The following is a 26,545-nucleotide window of genomic DNA, read 5'->3' on the forward strand; positions in this document are numbered from 1 at the left end:
TATAGCGGAATTGCTGGTTTCGCCATTTCCTTGTTGAATGAGCTATCTCATGCATTTGTGATAATAATAAATCATTTGAAATGATGGTTTTTTGTTAACTAACAATATACGTCTACAGTGCTTAAAACTTAATCCAAGAAACTTGAATGTTTTGGCTCTTATTTTTTATTTTCCCTGTTAAATATTGCATACTTACCTTTCAGAAGAAAATAAATTAAGTTGAAAAAAGTGATGTGTGGTGCTTGGATTAAGCTTAGCGTAGCTGAATTCTTTATTCAGTATATTTTAGTTCTGTTAGTGTTTAGTAAATTAAAATAAAGTATATTCCTTTAAATACAGTGTACCCAATCTATATCTCTATGTCCAACCAAAGCTTTTCAACCGGAGATCTCTTTAGGTGATAAGAAGCTGCAACTTGTATTTTTTATTAAGTTTTCCTGTTCATGTAGAAATAAAGAGTACTCTATCTTACTAATAATTTAATCAAAGCGTAGAGTCGTAACTCACGATCATTTATAAATACTATGTTATATGTAATATGTATGTTATTATGTTGCCTTTTGCACGAAGAAAATTTTTAATACACACTTACTTTGTAAAACCTCCATAACACTGGCCAAGTGACCACTTCTCTACTTCTACTAAAGTTATTTTTCTATTGCAGCGTGTGGAATGGCCTCTTTCAATTAGTTTCTTGCAATGAGCTGTAGAAGTAATTACATTCCTTTCGTTTTATCAGCCTTTTTTTATTCGTGGCTCCATTTTAGTTGGTTGTGAGTAGTTGTGACCTTGTGACGTTGATAGAATGAATGTATGACTAATTGACCCTCCTGCCACATTGGCAACTAAGACTCGCAACTAGTTGCCAAAGAAGAAAATATGCTAAAACACAACAAGTTGCCAAAGACGATAGCCTATTCTTTCTTACCTACATAATATTTGGTATTATCCAATTAAACGTGTCAGTACGTTAACCTGATCAGAAACTGATAATTTTCATGTTCATATTTCAGCTGTACAATTTTGACAAGCGGAAAATGTAGCAACCTTCGGAAACACACATCGTCTCGAAAGCGATATTTCATCTAGCGAGCTTTGTGCATGCGCCCTCGCGTCAATCAATTGTTGTCATTCCTCTCCACAGCTGCGGGGCAATTCTAAACCGAATTTCCACAGTATCTCTGAAATCGTATTGCCGAATAGCCCCTCATTTTACTGGAGAGACATTTAGATACGATTGTATAATGTTTCAATCAACAGGAATTTTATATCAATATTTCAGACAAAATAAGGTCAATATAGCAAATACATGTATAAAGAACAATTTAATATCTTCTGGTCGAATTTTTACTACAGGGGCCATCATACGAGCTACCTAAGTCAAATTTGACAGTCATTAAAAAGTAGGTAAAGTCTGTTATTTAATCTCAGATAAGTACTCAAATGTTGGATTCGGAACGGTAAATCAACAGTCGATTGTCGGCGCCAATAGAACGACTCGTCACTTGATCGACTGTTGATGAACCGATCAGAACCTGTCATTTTAGTATCTGAGTTTAAAAAACAGACTTTAGTTGGTGAGAGTCACTTGACACTATTATATATACTTATCTGAAAATATTGCCTATGGTCCGGGTTCCGGGTAAGTCCAGGGTTCCAGCCAGAGCGGCCGCCGCGTGAAAATATACGAGCAGAAATCCGCATATTTTGTGAAGAGCCAAGAGTCACAACACTACACTCTTGCTTGCACTGGGCTCGAGGACACTTCAGTTACAGCTGCGGTGCAAATACACGGCCCTACCTGTGTACGGTGGCCATGAGTCTTGGATTTACGTTCTTCAACGAAATATACTCACGAGAAATGAAAAAAATTCACCTGTCATTGCCGTTCCATGATGTGGTGTCACTGGAACTTTTCCATTGCTCGCGAGATGAAGTGACAATGCTGCTTGAGAAGGGCAGATTGTTCCTTTTCCTGGCACTTTGTTTTGTTTTACAAGGCCGGGAATGTTCCCGTGGGATTCTTGACTCACAATAAAATTATGTTTTGTATTGTATTAGCTGTGATATTAGTGAAGTCATTTTGAATATTATATCGTTTAGCTTATTTCGGACAACTCCAAAAAACCATTCTTTTTCCATCGGAGTTAACGCACAGCCAATCAGTGACTTATTCGGATTATTCGTAAATAAACTGAAATAATGAACTGAAAGCGAACTGAACAGGCAGCCCGAACTGTAATGAAAATACAATAAAGCAATTAATTTATTTACATGGACGAAATTCATCCACGTATAAATTCGGGTCGTGGGTGAAGTTTTTTTTATCCGCACACGTATGACCATGATACTATAACCACCAAGCTAAAAAAGCTTGGTGGGCAACTGCCCGACGGTTTCATGTCGGGATTCTGTATATATACTGATTAGCTGTAATTCTTAGATACCGCGATGTAGGAATTGGTATTTTTGCTTTCACTCTTCCATGCCATCTGTTGGTCGTCCTTGATATCTCTTTGCAGGATCTATATCTTGACTTCTATGCTTGCGCGTATTCATTATAGATGTCGCCACATCCATACTATCTACTCCTCCATACTATTTAAAAGGAAACTTGGTTATAAACAATTCAAAAACATTGCCGTTTTCATAATTATTATGTCAGCGTGTAAGAGTTTGAGAGTATACCTCAGTTGTAATGATTTTCACGGGCAAAATGCAATCGTTAGCGGGTAAATTTTTCAGTTTCATTTTCCGCAAATCCTCGACGGATGGTCGCCCTCGCAGTACTACTACAGGACACCATTATGTATATTTTATTCGTATTTTCAGCGTGCGCTCTCATTTCATTTTCGTACAATTTCGTTTGAAATGTTTCGCGAGTAATTTATCTTGTTTTGGCCATTTTAAATGACTCTTGACATATTGCCACGCTTGGGGAATGTGCTTTTTGTTTTTACATGTATTTTTTGTAAAGTACCATTAGCGGAAAACTGTGATAAATGTGACATAGCAGTTCCGTATTGTACCTAGGCCAGAACATTTAAAGATGAGATAAAGGACAAGAGATGAATGGAGGGTAATTAATCTACATATAGGTATTGGTACATTAAGTTTATTTTTATTGTAAAAATCTGATGGCAATCGCTACTAGTCGACTTTATCTTTCGTAACAAAAACATTAAACTATACAAATTACACATAGCAAAGTAAAAACTCTTCTATTTTCCAGTGAGATTCACTTTATCAAAATAAAAATCTAAAGCTAAGTATGAGCCACTTGAGATAAAAGTCAACGTTTTAACTAAGTTCGTGAACCACTATAAAAGTGAAAGAGCTGTGCGCACGTCGTCAAAGCGACTTCTGTTTGATGGTGAATTTAAGTGACCAAACTAAATTTAATCATTTTAGTACTTAAGTGCTGCACTGTGCGACAGGATGCTCTCAAAATGGATCTGACTCTTACGGAACATGACATAGGCAGGCAATTAGTTACCATAATAAAATTACGTTGCGTTTTTTTTTTTTTCAATTATAAAAATAATAATTTTTGTTTGCACAGCCTAACACATTACACAATCGTTACACACATTGTGTGAACTAATGTTATTGGTTTAAAATATACCTACTTCTTCTGGAATTTCTCTTACACTTTTGTTAAAGTGGTGGAGTGGTGTTGAAGTCAAGTTAAAAAAGTCACCAACCAACACTAGCCGAAATTAGGTATTATAAAATACCAACAACCCATAGAACAATGCGGTCTCGGGTACTCAATACTACCTACCCATAATATTTTTATTAGTGTAGTTTGATTTTTATTCGTTTTCATTTGGAAATATGAGATTCTATACCATTGAAGACATGACATTCTTCACGTCTCAACTCCGTTCCAAGTTCTTAAGAAAGGTGCAAGTTGAAAAGAAGATAAAATTCGAACAGATGCACAGCGGAGTATGCATTGAGAAAACTTATTAAAGCAACTGAAGTGGACGTAATTCAATCTACTGTGAACGGTGAAAAATCGACGGATGTTAGAGGTAGGTACTGCGGGGACCGTCTAGAACTGTTTTTTTTTTTACTGAAGCTCCAAAAAGAACAGTAAGTTTTCTCTGCCCTAACTTCTGCGTTCACTCTTAAACTAAATATTTCATACGCTTGACTTAATACAGAAGTATGGATGCACACGACTGACTTTTTTATATCCGGCCAATTAACCTTTCAGCTAAACACATAGGTACTATTTCTGGCAGACATTTTGCAGGACACACTATTGCACGAGTAAACGATTGTCGGTCGTATGCTGTCCGCACACTCTTAAAAACACCGCTTGAAGTTTTACACGTTTTTAGTGTTTTTAAATGTTCATGACGATGGTTGTTCTCACTCTAACTCATTCTATAACAGCAGAAAGCGGGTGGCTCGCTTGCGAGTCATCTCTGACTACCCCTTCAAGGATTACAGCCGTGAGAATTTGTAAGTATGTATGGATTGTTCATACTGAGGCCTCAGAATTCCGCATTTCGGCCATCGCCACCGAATCTCAGTTAAAATTCTCCAACAGAATACTTGAAATCTCTGTTCGAATATTTGCGTACGAAAAAGCATGAAAAATATTTCGATTTCAGAACAAATATTTGCAATTTTCATGACGCAGTTTAGTCCTGAGTTTTTACTGTTTCATTGAAAAGTCGATTTGTGTCGGTTTTATTGTTTGTACGTTTGTAGGAAATTGTGAAACTTGGTAGTAGTTAATAACTTACATTTCACAAAATTTAATACTTACTACAATTTTCCCTTCTTTTACTTAAGAAATGTAACTTAAGAATGCCTGAAAGATTGGGATTACGTGCTGTATGGCAAAAAAATACTAGGTGATTTTTTGTTAAAATTTCATAAATTTTCTTGCAGAATCGATCGGTACCGTCATCAATATTTCTTCTTCTTCTTCTTCAATCCCGTTACTCCTCCGAGGAGTCTGGGGCTGACACCAGGCGCTTCCATCCTTCTCTGTCGTGGGCCAGCAAGTTGAGCTCTGTCCACGACTTCCCTTTCTCTTGGGCCTCGCTGTATATGGACCGCTTCCAAGTATGAGCTGGTCGACCGGGTCGTCTTGAACCGCCCTGGGGTTCCCATTGGAGGGCCACTTTCGGGATATGGTCATCAGGTCTTCGCAGTGTGTGGCCCAGCCATCGCCATTTCCGCTCTTGGATGTCTATGTTTATAGGCTTTTGGTTTGTAACCTTCCATAGCTCGACATTGGTGATTGTGTCCGGCCAGTGTCTACGTATGATGGTTCGTAGACAGTTGTTGACGAAGACCTGGAGTTTGTGTGATATGCCCTTAGTGACCTTCCACGTCTCGCATCCGTATAGGAGCACAGTCTTCACATTTGTGTTGAAGATGCGGATTTTCGTGGTGCGAGATATGTTGGACGACCTCCATAGGCTTTTTAGCTGCGAGAAAGCTCCCCTTGCCTTGTTGATGCGACTTTCGACATCCCGTTCTGTTCCTCCCTGAGGGGTGATGATGCTTCCAAGATAGCAGAAATCGGTAGCCTGGGTGATGCGGTGGTTTTCCAATAGGAGCGGTGGGTTGTTATCGCTGCACACGCGCATTTCTTCTGTCTTTTTTCTACTGATCTTGAGGCCAGCCATGTTTGCAGTTTTATCCAAGGCTGTAATTTTGCGCTGCATATCATCATGGGTGTTACTCAGTAGGCAGATGTCGTCCGCGAAGTCTAGGTCTTCCAGTGATGACGCTGTCCATGGTATACCTCTATTTTTCTCGTGGGTGATTTTCAGCATGATTGCATCCATGACCACTATAAAGATAAGCGGGGACAGCAAGCATCCCTGTCTGACTCCGGTTGTCACATTGAATGGCTCTATGCTCTCATCAATATTTACATCGCCTTAAAGCACCGTATCCTGTGACCGCAATGCGTTTCTACTCCCCCCCCCGGGGGTCACTACAGCTAATTGTCTCACAATCAGTACGTTTAGTGCAACGATATACAGGTTGTGCTACAACAAAAAGGGTATGCCAAGCCAAAAGGGGGTGACTTACGCTGAGTTGCAGAAAGGATCTTTAAGTTAATGTGTCGGCATTAAATGTATTGTTGCCTTGCTTTGACAGTATACAGACAGAAAGAGACAGACATAGATTTAATGTCGACATTAGCGTAAAGTCCCTTTCTGCAACTCGGCATTAGGAGGTCATCCTGAATAACTTTACTTCTACGGGTTTTGAAAATTCACGAAAAAAATATTTCCTTTTCCATAGAAACTTTGTTGGTATACCCTTTTTGCAACACTCTGTAGAGTTCACAGAAGCCCTGAACATCGTTTTTCCTACACTTCGAAGCGTTGCTAGCCACAACTCTATGGTATTAAGCGTACCGATTTGACGACAGCTCTCGTTAGTTAGTTTTTTGCTAGCTACAGTGACCCCTGGCCTGGCGCCAAGCGTCGTCACGCGATATCCAGCTAACACGGGGCAGGAATCAACCATAGAAATGTAAAAAAAAAACAGTTAGTCATAATGGATACAGTGCCACAAACTTATCTGTTCCGGTGAGAGCTCACGTAAATGTCTAATATTTCTTCATTTTATAAGATTTTACGTTTGCCCGTAGTGTTAATTCACGCTTGCAGTTTTAATAAACCCATCTAATCTATATTAATATATAATTCATTAGTAAATAATTATACAGGGTGGCCCAAAGAGTGACGTCCAAAGGAAAATGTTTGATTCCTTAGGTCAAGGGGTAGCCAAATCACCCCCATGTATGTTCAGCAATTTTTAGTAGTTTAGGAGTAATGATTTTTTAAAATAATTTTCTACGAAAATCGACCTCAGTGGATCAATTATGTTTTATTATTTTTTTGGATAACTTTTTTAAATTATTTTTTATTTTTGTGTCATCCTCTTAAGTTGTTCTTTTAACCATAAAAGTTTCAGCTTCCTAGCTGTAATGTAAGTTAGTTATTTTTATATCGAAAGTTTAAATTATATCATCGAGCTAGACTGTTCTGAATTTTCTACTTGAAATTAAAAATTGAACTAGATATTCTCATGGTCCCTTATTAATTTTAAAAACTCCGCAAGGTTCCAATATAACATAAAAATAAAAATAAACTGTTTCTTAATGGGGTATTATTTGCAGAAAACAGCCTTCAAAGGTACTTGGGTGGAAATTACCGCATTAGTCAATTGTTTCAGAAAGTTGAAAGATTCCTGTTATGTCATTACTAAGGACTAATTCAGTTAGAAAATGTATCAAATTAAAGGGAAAACAAAATTATTTACTATTATTTTTTATTTAAGTTACATTTTTGAATGTAAATTCATATTAAAATGTTTATGTCTGCGTTGTAAGATTTATGAGATAATTGTATTATTAATAATAAATAAATAAACTCAAATAGGTAATTCTTTTACAAATTTACTCACAATAAATTTTCAAAATGGCGACCTCCCACAGCAATACACTACCTACATCTACGCAAGAAATTTTCAAAAAGTCAAAAAAGTGACAAATGTAAAAAATATGAAATCTGTCAAAAAGTTAAACATGTCAAAAAAGTAACTTTTCTCAAAAATGTGACATCTGTCAAAAAGTGACATCTGAATGAAACAGAGAAGCGTATAGGCAACTTAAAAAAAATTTCTTGCGTAGATGTAGGTTGTGTATTGCTGTGGGAGGTCGCCATTTTGAAAATTTATTGTGAATAAATGTGTAAAATAATTATTTGAGTTTATTTACTTAGTATAATAATACAATTATCTCATAAATCTTACAACTCAGACTTAAACATTTTACTAAGAATTTACATTCAAAAATGTAACTTAAATAAAAAAGAATAGTAAATAATTTTATTTTCCCTTTAATTTGATATTTTTTCTAACTGAATTAGTCCTTAGTACTGACATAACAGGAATCTTTCAACTTTCTGAAACAATTCACTAATTAGGTAATTTCCACCCAAATACCTTTGAAGGCTGTTTTCTGCAAATAATACCCCATTAAGCAACAGTTTATTTTTATTTTTATGTTATATTGGAACCTTGCGGAGTTTTTAAAATTAATAAGGGACCATGAGAATATCTAGTTCAATTTTTAATTTCAAGTAGAAAATTCAGAACAGTCTAGCTCGATGATATAATTTAAACTTTCGATATAAAAATAACTAACTTACATTACAGCTAGGAAGCTGAAACTTTTATGGTTAAAAGAACAACTTAAGAGGATGACACAAAAATAAAAAATAATTTAAAAAAATTATCCAAAAAAATAATAAAACATAATTGATCCACTGAGGTCGATTTTCGTAGAAAATTAGTTAAAAAAATCATAACTCCTAAACTACAAAAAATTGCTGAACATACATGGGGGTGATTTGGCTACCCCTTGACCTAAGGAATCGAACATTTTCCTTTGGACGTCACTCTTTGGGCCACCCTGTATATGGATCACTTTAGTTCGCTGTCACCGGAACAGATAAGTTTGTCGCACTATACCTACCTACTTATTTTCAAATTAATCAAACCATTTTTACGTGGCACGCTTAGATAAACGATATAATATATGTATATACCTATGAACAAAACAGTGTGTCGTGTGTCTCATCCTAATCCTAACTAATATTATAAATGCGAAAGTAACTGTGTCTGTCTGTCTGTCTGTCTGTTACCCTTTCACGCCAAAACTACTGAACGGATTTGAATGAAATTTGGTATATATACGGTCTAGACCCTGGGAAAGAACATAGGCTACTTTTTATCCCGGAATTTCCACGGGAAAACTTTTTAAGGCGAAGCGAAGCGCGCGGGAACAGCTAGTACAAAAATAAAACAAAATATTGACCGCATTTTGTTTACAGTCAAACCGTTTTAAGTTCAGCCTAATCAAAACCAATGCATCGATGAATAGAAAACCGAACTAACTTATTATAAGAGCTCTGTGGGCGGAGTGGGGTGTATTTTTTCGAAACGTTTCTTTTGCACTGACACTCCATCTTGTCCCTATATCGTTAATCTAAGCGGATAGCAAGTCAAGTGATACTACAGGAGCTACAACTATCTCTTGTTTTCACACGATACCCATTTTCTTTCTTTCTATTTCCTATCAATTTGGTTGTCTGGAAGAGATTACTGTTAGTAATAAGGCCGCCGATTGTGCTATTTATTTTCTTTTCTTTTTTGTAACTCTGTTTCTGTTTGTGTGCAATAAAGAGTATCTTATCTTTATCTATCTCTTTTATGTATGAGCGCTTAATTTCGTTGCGCGCTTTCACCTGTATCAGTACAAAGTTTATCGTCGCTCATGAAAATTGTTTTGAAATGAAATGCTTCAGATAGCACAAGTTTTCCTTTAAACTGACAGTGATCATAGACTTCTCCGAGCAACTCTAACTACACTCACGGGCAAAGAAACAGTTCCACTCACAGAATTCCGATACTAAATACCATATTTTATTTAAAACATTTACCTAATAGGAAATTTTAACAAAATGATAGTGTTTTTAATTGTTTATATTCTGGCGCGTTTTTAAATGTAGTTCAATATTTCAGAAGGCGTCATTAAGCTTTTTTTTCGCTTAGGAGTAGTTTTTGATTTTCTCCCTGGAACTTTTTCATTGCCCGTGAGTGTAATAAAAAATAATTTAAGCTGAATTGGAGATGTTATATGAAGTCATCCGTTTTGTCTCACACTGCACTAGATGTTGCACCTTACAAATTGATATCAGCTTCTAAAAAGAACAGGGGCGTTACACTCTAAATAAAAGAACAAACGAAAGAGAATTGTCACGCAATCGATACGCTTAATACAACGACATAGAGTAGTGGTTAGCACTGCAGTTTTGTTATACCAAAGTTTGATCGTTGATTTAGAGAGTGACCCTCCTGGCCCTGTACTCGTAGCACAGGCGCTATTAAGACGTGACAAGAGTTCTCCGTCGCGCTCGCTCTTGAGACTGCGCGATGTGAGTGAGCGCGATGCAAAACTCTTGTCACGTCTTAAATGCGTCCCGTACTAGCCCTTCTGATGTGGCCACAAATCGAAAGCAACCATAAATAAAATTAAATAAAGGAAAGTGGGCACTTAAGCCCGCAAAGTGATTCCGGCCGACAGAAGACACGGAAATTTCCGTTCCCGGATGGATCTTGGCCCGGTCTCTTTTATATGATTGTCAGCTTCCGATCCCACCGCGGTGTTACTGTGAAAAGGTTTTAAGTCAACATGGTAGAGTTTTTTTGTGTAAAAAATATTATTTATTTATACGTTTTTGGGAAAAGTCATTTACGAAATCTTAAAAGTAAGTAGTTGTAGTAGAAAGGGAGTGTGGAGGGACTCCAGAGTTCATAATGCACAACTCCTATTCTTAGAGTTTTGGAAATTCATGAAAAAAATCCCATGGTGAAAAGTCACGTGACCGACACAGTTTCTATTCACAAGTTGTTCAGGATTTCAGGATAACCGCCTGAATCTCTTACTTTTAGCTTACTATGTATACAGGGTGTTGCAAAAAGGGTATACTAAGCCGAAACCTACATGTGCAGCATGTTATATCTAAGCCCGAAACTGAAATAAGAATTTGAAAATTCGCGAAAAAAAAATTTAATTTTCCATAGAAACTTTGTTGGTCACGTGACTTTTACTATGGAAAAAAATTTTTTTTACGCGAATTTCCAAATTCTGATTTCAGTTTCGGGCTTAGATATACCATGCTGCACATGTAGGTTTCGGCTTAGTATACCAATTTTGCAACACTCTGTATAAAATATACTGGGTGTTGCAAAAGTGATATACTAAGCCGAACCTACTAAGCTTAACCTGTATACTCGAAGCCTTTTACCTTGCACCTTGTAGCTTCTACGGAAGGCTCGGCTCAGTCTGTTCCCTCCATAAGGGCTGTACGTGTTTCCTGCAATATATTTCTTACAGATAAGGACTTGACACTTTTTACTGCGTAGTACGTGTGTTAGTTTAGTACAGCCATGGTTTATAGCACATTCGTACACTTTGTAAAGTCGCCGTACATTGAAATAAACATTAAACACTGTTTTTTAATCTCCGATACTAAATTGACAGATTCTGAACGGTTCATCAACAGTTGATTGTCCCGCGATTAAGTAACGTGTCGTTCTATTGGAGGGACAATCGACTGTTGATGAACTGTTGTGATTGAATCACAGACTTTAGGCCCCGAATTCATAGAAAGAACTATCTGGTGAACTGTTATTGGTGATACTTGATTTTTTTATTTCTGTTTATTCCAAAGATTCGAACTTCGAGTATCACAATTAATTAAGTATTTTTTAAAATTTATACCTAATCAAAAAACTATTAGTAAACGATTGAAAGTACTTAAATATAACATAATAATAAGACCTTTCAATAAGAAAAAAATGGAAATTTCTTCAAAAGAAAACACAAGAGAATGTTCCTGATAATATTTCCGGAAATATCATTAGGCCTTTGATCCCTGAAATCCCTTTTTTTTCGGGCATTATGCTTTAGTTATCGCAGGTTATTACTTCTCCAATCTGACAACTGATTACTATATGGTATCCTGAATACGCAGGAAGATGTACACATAAATAATAAAAAAGAAAAGAATATTCAGCCACGTGTAGAAAATAATAATAAAATTATAATATGTGGGGACATCTTACACACGGCCATCCAAACCCGAGCTATGCAGGGCCTGTATTATGGGTATCGGACAGCTGATATATCTACACAAATACATAGATAGATACATATTAAATAGAAATCTTGCACTGTTTTATGTATGAGTGAAAGTGTATAAAACGAAGTAGGTACATAAGCTCTTCATTACGCTAACAAGTAAGTAAATATTGAAGAGAAAATATACAAATAGGGTAGTTTATATTGAATTGTAATATTTACACATATTGTGTTAATAAAAAATGCAATGTTTTCATACAAAAGAAAATTTAGGTACGTGAGTGCAAATGTACAACGTAAAGCGCTAACGAGTCACCTCTGTCACCACTACCCTTACGGGGATTATAGTGGTGATCATATATATTTATGTATGTATGTTAATCTTTTACTGCTGGTACCTACGTTAACAAACACAGAATTCTACTTTCCAAGAACCGAAACGGACTACGCATGTTAAATAAAATAAATAACTTAGTAAAATTATACTAACGAGTCTACAACAATCCCGGAAATGCTGCTATTATATTTACGTACTTCATTAAATGGAATCTGGACTACTACAATATGCTTTAGATTTTTTTTTCATATAAACTGTGATGAGCCAGTGAGAGGATTAGACAGTCAGATGAATTATCAGTCACTTACTACTAAAGTAAGGGGCAAATCTGATTCTGTTACCACTCTTTCGCCGTGTTTAGAAAGAAAGTTGGAAAATTATAAGCGCCTAAATTTGCATAGTTTTGTGAAACAGCGCTCTTAAGCGCACGAATAATATCCACAGTCAAGTAAGGGCTTATAAGTTTCCAGCTTTCCTTATGTATACGGCCATTGTGTATGCAACCGAAAAACACCCGAAGAGCTTTGAACATTCGTATTAAAAGGTTCACTGGAAGCGAAAATTGAAACTGTCAAATTCCATGTGATTCGAAGAGAATATATAGAAGAGATCGATTGCTTTATCGATTCTATGTCCACTCGTGTACTCATCCCTCACGGCCACTTTGAGTACACCAGACAGTAAATTATGTAAATTTTTTGTACGTATCTTATTTAAACCCGAAGGAAAAAGAAGGTGTTAAAAGTTGAATGTATAGATCTGTGCGTGTATCAGTATGTGGTAGCGTAGCTTCTAAACGGCAGACCCGATTTTCGTTGTGGTTTTATAAGGGTTATAGGTAATGAAACGAGTATTCATGAAAATCGGCTAAGTTGTGCAAAAGTTATGTGACTTTTTGGTCTTGAATGTCACGGTTTTAAACGTTTGTAAGGTTAGGTTATATTGTGTCTGAAAAACTTATACGTCTTGTTTACGCTGATAGAGCCAATGGTAGCTGTTAGAGTATGCTTTTATTTCACACCGATACCACACCATATACATATACATTTATGCTATAAGTAGTATATATGATAGTTATATACCTTTTATAAGGCATCGCGAATTAATAAAGTAGGGTTATTCATGTAACAAGCCCGTCGCAAAACCAGACTCATAAAATACTGTTACAACCCTCTTTCGTCGACTAAAATCACCGTCATAATGATACGTTGGTCATTTACTATTCTGCCGCAATCCCCAGAGTTTCTTCTGTACTAGCAGAGACTTATCGGCGTTCTGAAGGGTGTTTCTCGTGTCAGAGTTCAATTAAAATAATGTAACCTTTAAGTAGGATTAATTCAGATACAGACGTGTTAGAAAACACACTTTATGGCCGTGTTAGATTCAAGATATAGGTACTTATAATTTTTTTTACAAAGCCTAAAAAGGCGCATTCAATTTTACTTGTAATTTTTTTATACCTTTAACTAGTTCATAATTATCTATTCAAGTACTCACTCTGAATCTGAACTTTAATACGGTTCCAGAACTATCGAGTAAGTTTAGTATTTGAACGAACACATTATAATAACAAAAAACGAAAGGCTAACTAGGTAGATTCAACTGATGTTTCCGCAACTAGACACACTATGAAAAGTTTATTCGTCGAATACAGGCGAGGCGAGGTACGATTTCGCAGCTAACGAAGTGTAAAATTCATACGCTCGTCTACCGTAGATTCAGTTAGCCGGGTTCAGTTGGGCGAGAGAGCGATTCTTGTGAAAAACTTGTAACTTTGTGAAGCTAGTTGATAGTTATCACAATGATGGTTATTAAGTACCTACGAAGCTTTTGGGGAGAAATAGGCATAGAAGATTGGGCCGTTGATTTGATGAAGAGAGTTTTTTTTAGGTGAGATAGCGATTATCATGCCGGTAAATGCAGCTACACCGAAGATGAACCGTACAGCGTACAAAAAATATAATATAATGTCCGACGCATCCAGAAGGCCCAGCACGGGGCGCAAGACCCAAAACGACGCGCACGTCAAACATGACAAAAGTTTTCCGTCACGCTCGCTAGGTCTTCTGGGCAGTTAGTGAAAGCCGCTAATCTGCCTGGCCAACCCTCCCACTACGGCGAAAAATAATATTCCCTAATCTAGCTCTTGTTTCTATTCACCAACACGAAACAAAGCTCACAAATCCGAAAATTCCACCAAAAAATTACATGAAGACTCAACATACCGAGATAACATTCCCAAGTGACCTTTAACCGTAAAAGAAGATTTGATCACATGCCTGATCGTAAACCGAAAATTACCATCTAATTTATGGTCGGCCACGCGGTTTTCGATACCACCCAAAAGATGGCGTTATGTAAACGGATCTGCGATTGTAACCTAATATTGTTTATTTATATAAAATAAATATCCATCCCACTTTCTTAGTTCGATGATCTTACTTTATATTAAATACTAAATTAGACAAATTAACATTTTTTTAATGGCATAGAGCGTCCAGCCTATTCCACGTTTTATAGTCTCCTATGTCAGAAATTAAGGTTAATTATGAAATAATAACAAAGAGCTCGGGCTGATTTTTCAATGGTCAGATAAAGGTTATCTGGGGAATAATTCTGATGCTGTCGCGTCAGAATGTTTGTATGTGACAGTGACAGCAACAATTTTATTCGTCAGATAACGTTTATCTGACTTTTGAAAAATATGCCCTAAAATTATTATTAACAACGCGCCTTATTTTGAGGCACAGTTTAAGAAGAAATATAATTATGTCAGATACTTGTCAAGTTTTGCTTATGGACAATAAAACGCCTTAGATTTATAGCTGTTTAAGTAATTCCCTAAAATCCTCAATAAAGCTATCAACAGCCTCAGTAAAAATTATTATAATACTAACTTGTCAAAATCAAATCCAATTTAAAAGTTTACACCCTACGTTAAACATAATTTGTGTCGAGAAATTTTCCCGTATCAAAGAATTTGACAACTTTTGTCCGTACTTTAATTTGTTCAGATAAAATACGTTGGTTAGGTCGAAATTGATAAAGTTAATTGGTTGAATTTTGACAACTTTGCTGCTGTATGAAAAAGCATTAAAATTAATTTTGTGTATGTACGACTAAAATGTCTAAAGCTGAATGATTAAAAAAATACAGATAATAATACAATACAAAATAAACAATAAATCAATAGGTTATTGTTCAGAGCGTCAAAGAGCCACCAGCTCAGCATATGCTGTAAACAATTATGCCGCAGCTCTGGTTTTCAGCATTTCAATTCAATGGTTTGGGGCAGAATTAACAATATTCAGATAATGTTATCAGTTGCATATGTCACGGCTGAACATATGTGTTGGACATCGACAGCAACACATCTATGAAAATGATAACTTTTTCAACTAACTATTTAAAAAGTCTTATGTCTGTTGAACCACATAAATAAAAGACCCAAATTAGCTACATAATTTTCCTCTCACTGTATTGAACTCCATCTCTCTTTACAGTGCTTTGGGATATCAAATATTGACCACACTTGCAGCGCAAACAATTGAAAGCACTCGAGAACCAGCTCTATCCGGTTACAGCAAAAAGGAAAAAGAAATCTAGCCTTGAAGAAACCAAGCCTTAGAGGTTATGGATGAGGTTGCAATGTTTGTTGAAGGGTCTTGTTTTAAATCAAGTTTTTTTTCTTGTTTAGCTAAAAAAGTAGGTTAATTGATTAACGTAACATTTAAATAGTTATATGAGTAATTGATGTTTCCTAATATGTACTCATAGAAATAAAATATGTTTTGAATATGAAAATGCGTCCTGCTTAATTATGTGCAATTGTGCATACACCTACTTCTAAGTATTGAGATAATTAAGATGAAGTGACCCTTTTTTAAAGTATGCAACGTTGTTACAAAATAATGTTTCTCTTTTTTAATGCGACAATAAAATTGTTTTCTTCATTGTCTCCGAATGAATTAGCTTTTGCAGCGACTTAAAAAAGCTTTATTATTACCTTCACCTTTATGAAAACAGAAAAGAAATTGTAAAAAGGTATGCGGCAGTAAAAGAGAAATTATTTTTGACCCAATTTACAGGGAAATAAAGTTAAACGTATAAAACGTTTACGATGGCGACATGTCAAAAGGTTTAATGGTTTAGAAAGGGAACCGATCCTGTGTTAGATAAATGATATTTTTATGTCATTTAACTTAATGTTCTAAAGGCGTGAAATCCGTGGCTTTACTATTATTCTTTGAGTTTTAATGGTGTACACATCCTATTTTAGGTATAATAAGTGATAATAATGACTGAGTGTATGGATACTTTACCTCAATATAAACAAAAAACACTATCGTTCTGACATGTTTTTTTATCTAACTGATACATACATAAATAGGGAGTAATATTAAAATATCAATCACATTTTATACTCGTGTTTGGTATACTTACGTAGACATGAAAATCTTTAGGTACATTGCGTCACCTCTACCGTGCTTACCTGTAAAAAGAAAAACATAGTATTAATATAAAAGAGCTCGATTGTATAAAAATTAAAACTATTTCTTACTACAAATCAGTACAATTAAAACTGTATGTAAGAAAATGTAAAATAATATCCTGTTTGAATAATAGATGTAGCGGAACCTGCAGAAAAAATAAAACTATTTCATACCATTGTTTAAAATATCACTTTCACCTCTTAGATGATGGAAAACTGATTGTTCAGTGTAGTCTTTTCTGGCCTGAGTAAAGGTCGCATGGTTTGATACATAGTAATGAAGATATTCGTTTGTTTTGCCCTGATGCTGCTATTGGTGGAAGCCAACGAGGACTGGTGGCAGACTAGCCTAATGTACCGGGTATACTTGCGGTCGTTCAAAGATTCTGACGGCGATGGGGTCGGTGACCTTACGGGTAAGTTTTTTTTTTCAATTATAAGTATTTTTTGGCTTTCACCCTGGCTAAACATATTGAATGTAGAAGGCTGACAGAAGTTTATTGAATACGTAGATATGGGACTCTTAAAAAATTAGAAATATTTCACGATGTTTAAACCGGTCTCCATGCATCCGGGTTTTTTGCTGTCTATCGGCATCAAATTATTAAAGTACCCTGCTGATTTAAATTCTTAATAATATTGTCTACTACGAATTGCGCCATATCAAACTCACTTCCATCTAAGTAAAATATATTTCCTAGCGATGCCCGTGTAGAAAATACATTGCTTTAAGTGAGGAGATTTAACCTCTCGTAATTAAATTTACTTTAATCTAATCTAAAAGCTCTCACTGGAGGGTTACCATTATCTCTTAGAGCTACTTTTATGTTGATTCAGTTATAGCTTGAAAACTGTGAAATGCTTTAATCTACTCAGCCTTCTACTAATATAGGTAATCCCTTGCGGGGTAGGCAACGAAGTGCATTGAGCTCGATTTTGTAAGAAGAATAGAATATAATAAACGAAAATAGCGTTTTTAAAATGAGTTTATGTATAACATTGGTTTAATTAATCATAGGAGTTGTATAAGTACAGAAGTATTACGTTTTATTAGCAGTACAGCAAATAGTTTCTCAATTTGTTTACAGGACTGTCAATGAAACTGGATTACCTGAAGGAGTTAGCAGTGGATGCGATCATCCTTTCCCCTATTTACAAGTCCCCTTTACGGGACTTCGGCTTTGACGTATCAGATTATTACTCCGTCAACCCAGAATATGGAACCATGGAGGATATGGAGAATCTCATCAAGAAAGCTAACAATTTAAGTAAGTACGATTTCACTATTATCTTCTTGTAGTGCCTCTCCATCATTGGACGTTGGCAGTCAGCTCTTTGCAGCTTTCTTGGCTACTTAAAATATTTCTTCCACGGTTTTTACACCGGTCCTCTCTTTCACACTATGGATGGAGCCTTCTCGAATGGCGTATTATCTGTTCCATATATTCTTCCAGCGTACCCAGGGCAGTCAGCGACAGACGCTAATCTGAGTAGCAGAGTGATTCATTACTGTTATCCTCCTTAGAGTCAAAATTACAACCATTATCATAATTATCTCAAGACAAAAAAAGTATTGTACTTTTGCTTTAATCTGGTTTTTTTAGTTAGGTTACCACAAATTTTGATGTGGAGTGTCCTATCTATGTATTGTTTGAACATCTGCTTTCAATCTACTTGTTTCAGTGTATTATCTAAAACTCCACTGAAATAACTAGAACCTTTTGTTATTCATTGACTGCTTTATCATGTTAATTTATTCATCAACCCGCCAACAAATGATCGAAAATCCACGAGCTTAGAACGAGTTTTGTTTTTTGTATTCTAAGCTGTGTTACTGAACAGCTTATCTGATATCACCACTATTTATTTACTGTCTGGGTAATTTGATAGCTGTAACCTAAACATTATATGTACATCTTTATATCGACGTAGAAGTTTAAGTGCCAATTTCTCCATAGTCGGTTATTTAACCGACAGGGATTGATTTATTTTTTATACGTCATCTCCATATCAAATTCATGACAGATGTGTCAAAAGTCAACCACTACTCCCTGGTTATGCTCTAACCGACTATGGAGAAATTGGCACTTAGTGTCGCCAAAATAAAGGTTCAATGTGGCCACCTCACCGAGCACTGATAAAATTCAACCTTGTGAAATATAATAAAATAACTTGTTAATCATGTTGATATTTTGTTGTTCATTGATTTTTGCACACAAAGAGCGTTAAACTTCTCATAATTATTTTCATGAAAATTTTACACGATATAATATCTAACTTGCAGAGTATTTTATATTATTATTTCTATTTTTTTATTTGTAAAATATATAGGTAGTTTGGTATAAGTAGATAAGGTACCTTTATTTAAACTTCTCATTAGATTTTTAACACTTGCAGAGTTAAAGATTATTCTGGATCTGGTTCCCAATCACACGAGCAACGAGAGTGAGTGGTTCACGAAGTCTCTGTTCAAGGACGAGTACTATGACCACTGGTACATTTGGGAAAATGGCCACATCGACGAAAACGGCCAGAATCAACCTCCTAATAATTGGGTAAGTGCTACTTCATTAAGATCCAGATGCATCTCATTCAGTATTCTTTGTATAGAAATTCACAGAATTGCGTCCACTTCCGACGCCGTTATGATTCGTTTTGTCTGATACGTACGATACCAATAGGTGGTGCTTACCTTAGTCATTTAGGCACTGTAGTGTACCATTGTTAGATATCTAGAAAATATTCAAACCCTTATCCCATCCTCGTCGCCAGTGATATGTACGTGTCAATGAAACAACGGCTAAACGTGAACTAGTTTATTTACCTACCGCCGCTTAGCGGCCGGTGGTCAAAGATCTTACTATCATACACAGCAAATCCCATGGACTCAATATGCATAAAACAATGTGCCTATAACTTCTACGTCTAACAACAAAGTTATTTTTACTTAGATCAGTGTGTTTGGGAAAAGCGCTTGGACATACGCCCCCACAAGGAACCAGTTCTACCTCCACCAGTTCGGGACAGCTCAACCAGATCTGAACATGAGGAATCCAGTGGTTGTTGATGAAATAAGGGTTAGTTTAATATTTCACAGTAATTAAAGAGACCAGTAGGTAGGTTATAAGTACATAAAAACATTAAAAAAAACATTATTATTATTAAAAATAAAAACATTATTTTTGGTAAATATGTTGTGCAACAATTTACTGAGAGTAGGTAAAGTAAAAATGTAAAAGTAACCTCGCTGATACTACTATATTTTTTCCTATTTGTTAGGAACACGGTAATTATTCCTATAATTATCTTCCTGTGATTCTTGCAGAACATAATGAAATTCTGGCTCGAAAAAGGGATAGCAGGATTCTCCATCTCTTCCTTCAACCACATATTTGAAGTGGACAAGGACCTGTTCGGCGGAGCGTACCCTGACGAGCCAATCAGAAGCCTCGCTGGCGTTGGCCCCGGACACTACGAATATTTGGAACACATTTATACTACAGACCTGAGAGATACGTACCAATTGCTATCTCAGTTGAGAGGTGTCGTGGACGCAATCTCCATCAGAGATAATGTGACAAGGTACCTAACTATCTCAATATAAAAAAACTATGTATAGGTAGATTGTGTAGATAACTTTTTAGAGCGGTCAAAAGAAAGTAGACGAGCAAAATTAATCACTAGTTATTTTGCATTAAGTATAGCTGCCAAAAAATAAATATATCTTCTCTGACCTGACTTATATTATGTAACACCACAAAACAATAAAATAATCAATACAATTTTCAAGGTTACTGATAACAGAAGCCAGGACAAGCATCAAGAACACAATGAGGTACTACGGAGACAACCAGCGTAGAGGGGCCCACGTCCCAGTCAACTTTGTACTGATCGAGGAGTTCAACAAAACTGGTGACGCCAGAGACTTGAAATACGCCATCGATCACTGGCTAACCTACAAACCTATCAAGAAACAGGCAAATTGGATGGTATGAAGACTTTTCTTTTCGAAACAAATAACTAACAACCTAGTTCGTATAGTAAGGATAGTTGAATTTTGATGCACTGGTATTGTTTAGAAATAGATTTTATCTGAACTAAATTAAAAATTAAAATTGCTCACTCCGAAGTGCCCACGATATACCTACCTAATAATATAAACTTATATTCATTCAAAAGGCACAACATTTAATTTTATCGAAGTCAAAAATTCATAGAGTCAAATTTTATTCAAAGAATTTAAGGTTTTGACAGCTCTAAAATTGGAATTTGTGCTTTCAGAATCGACATCATTTCGGCTTTCTTAATAAAAATAATAATAAAAACTCATTTACCAAAACAAAACTTACAAAAGCGATTTCTATCTATGAATCAATGCCACTTTAAAGAGATCTACATTTAAAATTAAAATTATCAATGGCAGACAGGAAACCACGACACGAGCCGAGTGGCGACGCGGTTCAGCGAGGACATGGTGGACGCCTTCAACATGATGGTTCTGCTGCTACCCGGCGTCGGTATCACCTACATGGTAAGGGTCACTATTGATTGCACCATTGCACCTGTTGGTTTGTTTTTAGTAGGTACATGATGTATTTGTCTTTTTGAGATAGTAAGAAAAATCGTTTATTACCATAAAGTAGAAAACATCGTATTTAAAAAAAATTTTGCTGCAACCTAATTTTACATTTTCTGCGGAGAACTGCTAAGAAACAAGTTTGTACTAGAATTCAACCGTCTGGTTTCCAAGAATCGTGGTAGGTATGAAGTGCTTCTCAGTAAAGTAAACCTCAATTGAATAAGTTAGAAGGAGGGGGTGAGATGAGACGGACCACGGGCTCTCAACCGTTTAAATCTGGCCAATCAGATAACTTAGTTACTGAACTTCATCTGAATTTATAATAGTGTACTTGGCATTACAAATTACTTGCATTTTTTTATTTAAAACATCTGACAGTCAGGTTGACCACTTACCAGACAACTATCTCAAGACAAGCTTGCTTGTGTTGGGGTCCATCAACTCGCACTAGGCCATTGTGGTGGACTAGGCCTAAAACTCTTCCTTCATTGGAAGAAGACCCGTGCCCAGCATTGGGGACGTGACGTGGTAGATTGTGTATGTAAAAGTTTTTTTTTTGCAGGGAGAAGAACTGGGTATGACTGATGGACAAGTCTCCTGGTCCAACACCCGCGACCCCCTGGCTTGCAGAACAGATGATCCGGTCAACTACATGAAAGTGTCCAGAGATCCTGCACGAACTCCTTTCCAGTGGGATAATACAGCTCATGCAGGTAAATGAAACTTTCGTCATAGGTACGACTACCTTTTTCTATCAAAAGTGATCAATTCTAGAATAAAAATTTGTGTTATTATATAACTATTCAATGGAGTAATCTCTTAATCAATAACTCCCTTTTCACATTACCATTTAACACTACGGATCATGAAAAACAATCTGCGTATGTTGGATGCACGAATAACCAGAGAGGAGAGCATCTTTGCCGCATTTAAACGAATAGCGACTAAGCGGCATACATAGCATTCCAAAACGTCTTCTTCTCATACTAAAAGTCACGTAACTATCACAATTTTTGTCATAAATACCTACATGCACAGTCAAACCCTCGCTCCTTCCTACCAGGATTCTCATCCAGCACTCCCTGGCTGCCCGTAGCCGACAGCTACACGTCAGCCAACGTGCGGCAGCAGGGCGCGGCCGACCGCTCGCACCTCTCCGTCTACAAGAAGCTGGCTCAGCTGCGCAAGCGATCGGCGTTCAGATACGGACACTTCGACTCGAAAGTCTTGCATCCTCATGTGTTTGCTTTCAAACGGTATGTGGGAAGGTGGATTCTTGTAAATTATAGAATAAGTAGCTTATTTACACTTTAGCCACTAACCATTTACCTGTGTGCCACTCTAATCCTTTGATTTGGCATCTCAATTCCGTATCGATAGTTCTACTGAAGCTATGGAAGATTGCGTCTATGCATCAGCTCTATAACTAACTTTGTTGGTGAGAGGATTGGTATAAAGCAGATGATGCAATTCCATAATATTTTAATAAAATTTCAAGCTGCTTTCCCCATTGCTTCGTAAGATCCTTACTGACTCCGTTAAGTGAATCTTAGCCACCGATACAAGAAATCGCCACTTTTGACGGATCAGTACAGTCTCTCGCCACTCTTCGGCTTGAAGCTCTGCTTCGTAACAACCGACAATTTACATAACATCCCATCCAACATACTCCTCAGAAGCCACTCAGACGACGCCACATACGTGGTGGTGGTAAACCTGGGCCGGCTGCCTCACGTCGTGTCCCTGGACTCCTTCGACATGGTGTTCGGAGCCCTGGAGGTGGAGCTCAGCAGCCACGGCTCAGGACGGGTTTATGGGTAAGAATGTTCTGCATCATTGTTTCATCATCGACCCATCACGTCCCCACTGCTGGGGCACGGGTCTCCTTTCAATGAAGGAAGGTTTCTAAGCCTAGTCCACCACGCTGCCCTAGTGCGGGTTGGTGGACATTGTTTACTTTTTCTTTATTATTAAATTCTTTATTGCACATACGAGGGCTACACCGAAAAGATCGGGAATAGAATACTTAGGAATAAATTAGAGTGAAACCTTTTTGGTGTATCAAATGTAGTGTTTTTTCAAACATAATTCCATTTTCGAATTTTAAAAAAAGTAAAAAATAAAAGAGTATTGACCATTTGAATTTGACAAGTCGGTGTAAAAAATGGAGCTTACGCGGGAACATTTCCGTGCAATAATTTTTCACAACTTTCGTCGAGGTTTATCTCAAGAACAATGTCTCGCCGAGCTTGTTTCTATTTATAAACTTGAAGCACCAAGTAAAACGACTATATATCGTTGGTATTCTGAGTTTCGCCGTGGACGTTCCTCTCTTACCACAGTCCCTTCTACTGGTCGGCCAAAAACAGCGGTAACACAAGATAACATCGATGCTGTACGCCAGTTAATAAAAGAAGATAGACATGTGACATACGAGCAGATTCGGGCTTCTCTCAGCATTGGTATGACAGCCATTCAAACCATTTTACATGAAGAACTGGGTGTCAAGAAGTTAGTTTCGCGCTGACCGAGGAACATAAGTCGGCTCGTGTTAATTGGTGTCGATCTGCTCTGCAACGGTTCAATGGAGGCAGTTCAAATGCTGTCTACAATATCGTCTCTGGTGATGAATCGTAGATTTATTCATATGAGTCCGAAAGAAAACATCAATCGGCAGTTTGGGTCTTCGAAGGTGAGGTCAAGCCAACAAAAGTTATTCGCTCACGCAGCGTGTCGAAAAAAATGGTCGCTTCGTTTGTATCGAAAACTGGCCATGTGGCTATGATTCCATTACAAGAACAAAGGACGGTTACTGCTGATTGGTACACAACAGTTTGTTTGCCGGAAGTCGTAAGAGAACTTCGTAAAACTAACCCGAATCGTCGTATAATCCTTCACCACGATAATGCAAGCTCTCATACCGCTCGCAAAACAAGAACGTTTTTAAATATGGAAAACGTGGAGTTGATGGACCATCCTCCGTATAGCCCTGATCTGAGCCCCAATGATTATTTTACGTTCCCAAGAATTAAAGATATGCTACGTGGTCAACGGTTTAGCGGCCCAGAAGAGGCGGTCGAAGCTTACAAATCAGCTGTTTTGACAGTATCCACTTCAGACTGGAATTACTGTTTCAATGATTGGTTTAATCGAATGAAAAAGTGCATTGAATGTCACGGAGACTACTTTGAAAAATAATAAAAGTAAATAATATTATGATATCTTTGTACTTTTTTCTATTCCCGATCATTTCGGTATCGCCCTCGTATAGGTATATATGTAGGTAATAAAATTTATACATAGGCGAACTTAATGCTAAAAGCGCGACGTGACGTTTATCTACGTCGATAATGAACCGGTGCAGCAGGAGCAGGAGCAATAGTTTAAGCAACGATATTATTTAGTAATTCGTATCTATTTTCTGCTCCAGAGACATCGTGGCGGCCAATCATCTTGAAGTGGCGCCTGAAGAAGCGATCGTTCTTCGGATGACTGTATAAAATAATTATACTTAAGTGTGTTAGTTAGTTTTTTTATATAAAAAAGATAAGGAATAAAATATGGCTCGTATAGAAATAATAGTCGCCATTGTCAGAATAAATTAAAATAGTAAAAATTTTATTTTGTATTTTAATTACAGTAAATTATGAAATATACATTTATAACATTATACTCTGCACGGAGCGTAAGTGCTTTATATCTGAAATCAAATCAGTAGTTCTAAATTACTTGTCCCAAATATACTTATTAGCACCCACGACTGCGCTAGTACCTATAACGTGCCGGTATGTTCACAGGTGACCCAAACATTGGCGTGTTGATTAAATTTGGAGGTTGCCCAATGCGCGAGCACGCTGTATAGCTGCGGTGAGCGCCCGCAAAATCAATTTTCACTTTAATCTATTTTAGATTAAACCCACAATACTACAATAGCCCCCTTGCCGCTAAACTTGTCTGAAAAATTTTGGCGCTTTGAAAATTGAAGTCTTTAGATTTTCTATATTATGATGGCAAGAAGGTACTGTTTGTACGTATTAACAACCAACGAAGTAATTTTCTTTCAATGAATTTGGAAATGCAATTGCAGAATCATATATACCTTTTTCATTGCTCGTAAATTTCTAAAATTAAATAAACCTAATGTATAAAATGAGGCTACCGCTACTTAAAAATAGTCCAAAATGATCCACCTAGCCAGGTGCACTGCCGGTTCCACTTTCGCTTGTGTTTTATGTAAAAACTTATAGTTCCCCAAAAGCCTGGAGTGTAAAGAATTTGAAAGTACCATTTATAAAATAGGACAGAACTTTTAAGTTGTCTTGGAAAGGATCCAGCCGTTTTTTCATCGGTGATATATGGGAAGAATATGTAGATTGGCCACCAAAAAATATGTTTCGACTTTCACGAATCGTTTAACATAGCGTTTGATAGCCGTCAGCTCGATAGACGAATAGGGAATGTAGTGTACCATTATTGACCAATTATGATTTAACAGATATTTATTCTCGGTTTTGGACGTTCCTCAAAAATATAAAAAGAGCCTTTCTTAATGCGGAGTGCGATTTTTTACGCCTTAGTTAGGTAGTTGCCTTTGGAGAGTTTCCTGATAAAAGTCCTTCCTGTACTTATATTCCTACCTATAGATATCCTACAGTACCGACACAAGAGCCTAATCGGTTGGCGCCCTAAATGTGGCTATTCCCAGACGGTACGAGAGAGCTACTTGGCTCTGAGGTCGTAAACTTCAGAGATACAGCCTGCAGTTCGGACTTGACCTATTTAGGTCGCGATACTGGACAGATACCAGTCGTTACCGCAGAGGGGTGGTAAATTATAAGTGTCGAAGGCAAAGACAGATTTATATTATAATAAATAGCATTCATCTGCATTTTAATAATAAATCTTTATTTCAATAACCATATTTAATCTAGGTGTACATGACTGGAGCAATCCTTTTAAGTATTTTTAAAAACTTGTATTAGAAAGCCCCGCTCTTCTAAAGTAGATAACTCTTACAGACAAGCATTGTTATTTTACTACTTAATCTTAATAGATTCGTATAAATTTTACTTTAACGCTACAACAACACAGAGGGAGAAAATATGATTTGGTTTTGAAAAGTGAAACTCCAGTAGTGTATTTACACAGTATTTCAATGACACTAAATTAGTACTAATGTGTTGTCGTGAGTTGACTCAGTTGACATAATGATGATTATGTTCAACATCATCATCACGGACATTTTTAAGTACTTAGATATTTATTATAATGTCCTGTCAAAGTGTATATTTTCATAAATCCACTATGTTTTAATGCAGTACCTAGGTAAATACAGGGTGTCCCAAAAGTCAACGTCATCCCTTAAAGGGCTGATAGGTCAGCTCATGAGAGGCCAGAATATCACAATATGACCTTAGTAAAAACTCGATAATTTTCGAGATA

At 36.6% G+C, this 26,545-nt stretch overlaps 2 protein-coding genes across 3 annotated transcripts in view; one reads left to right on the forward strand and one right to left on the reverse strand.

The window, feature by feature from the left end:
- LOC105386650 (dual specificity calcium/calmodulin-dependent 3',5'-cyclic nucleotide phosphodiesterase 1A) overlaps positions 1–26,545 on the reverse strand; it is a 146,433-nt gene that overhangs the window by 75,205 nt on the left and 44,683 nt on the right. The window lies entirely within an intron of this gene.
- Positions 16,556–24,827, forward strand: LOC105386649 (maltase A1-like). Its single transcript, XM_048630303.1, has 12 exons — positions 16,556–16,940; positions 17,613–17,792; positions 18,922–19,079; positions 19,476–19,601; positions 19,850–20,106; positions 20,315–20,513; positions 20,948–21,055; positions 21,666–21,816; positions 22,167–22,363; positions 22,694–22,697; positions 22,791–22,920; positions 24,534–24,827. The coding sequence occupies exons 1-12, from the start codon at positions 16,802–16,804 to the stop codon at positions 24,601–24,603; spliced, it is 1,719 nt and encodes a 572-aa protein (XP_048486260.1). The 5' UTR covers positions 16,556–16,801; the 3' UTR covers positions 24,604–24,827.

Source organism: Plutella xylostella, chromosome 4, assembly GCF_932276165.1.
Source record: "Plutella xylostella chromosome 4, ilPluXylo3.1, whole genome shotgun sequence".
NCBI lineage: Eukaryota > Metazoa > Arthropoda > Insecta > Lepidoptera > Plutellidae > Plutella > Plutella xylostella.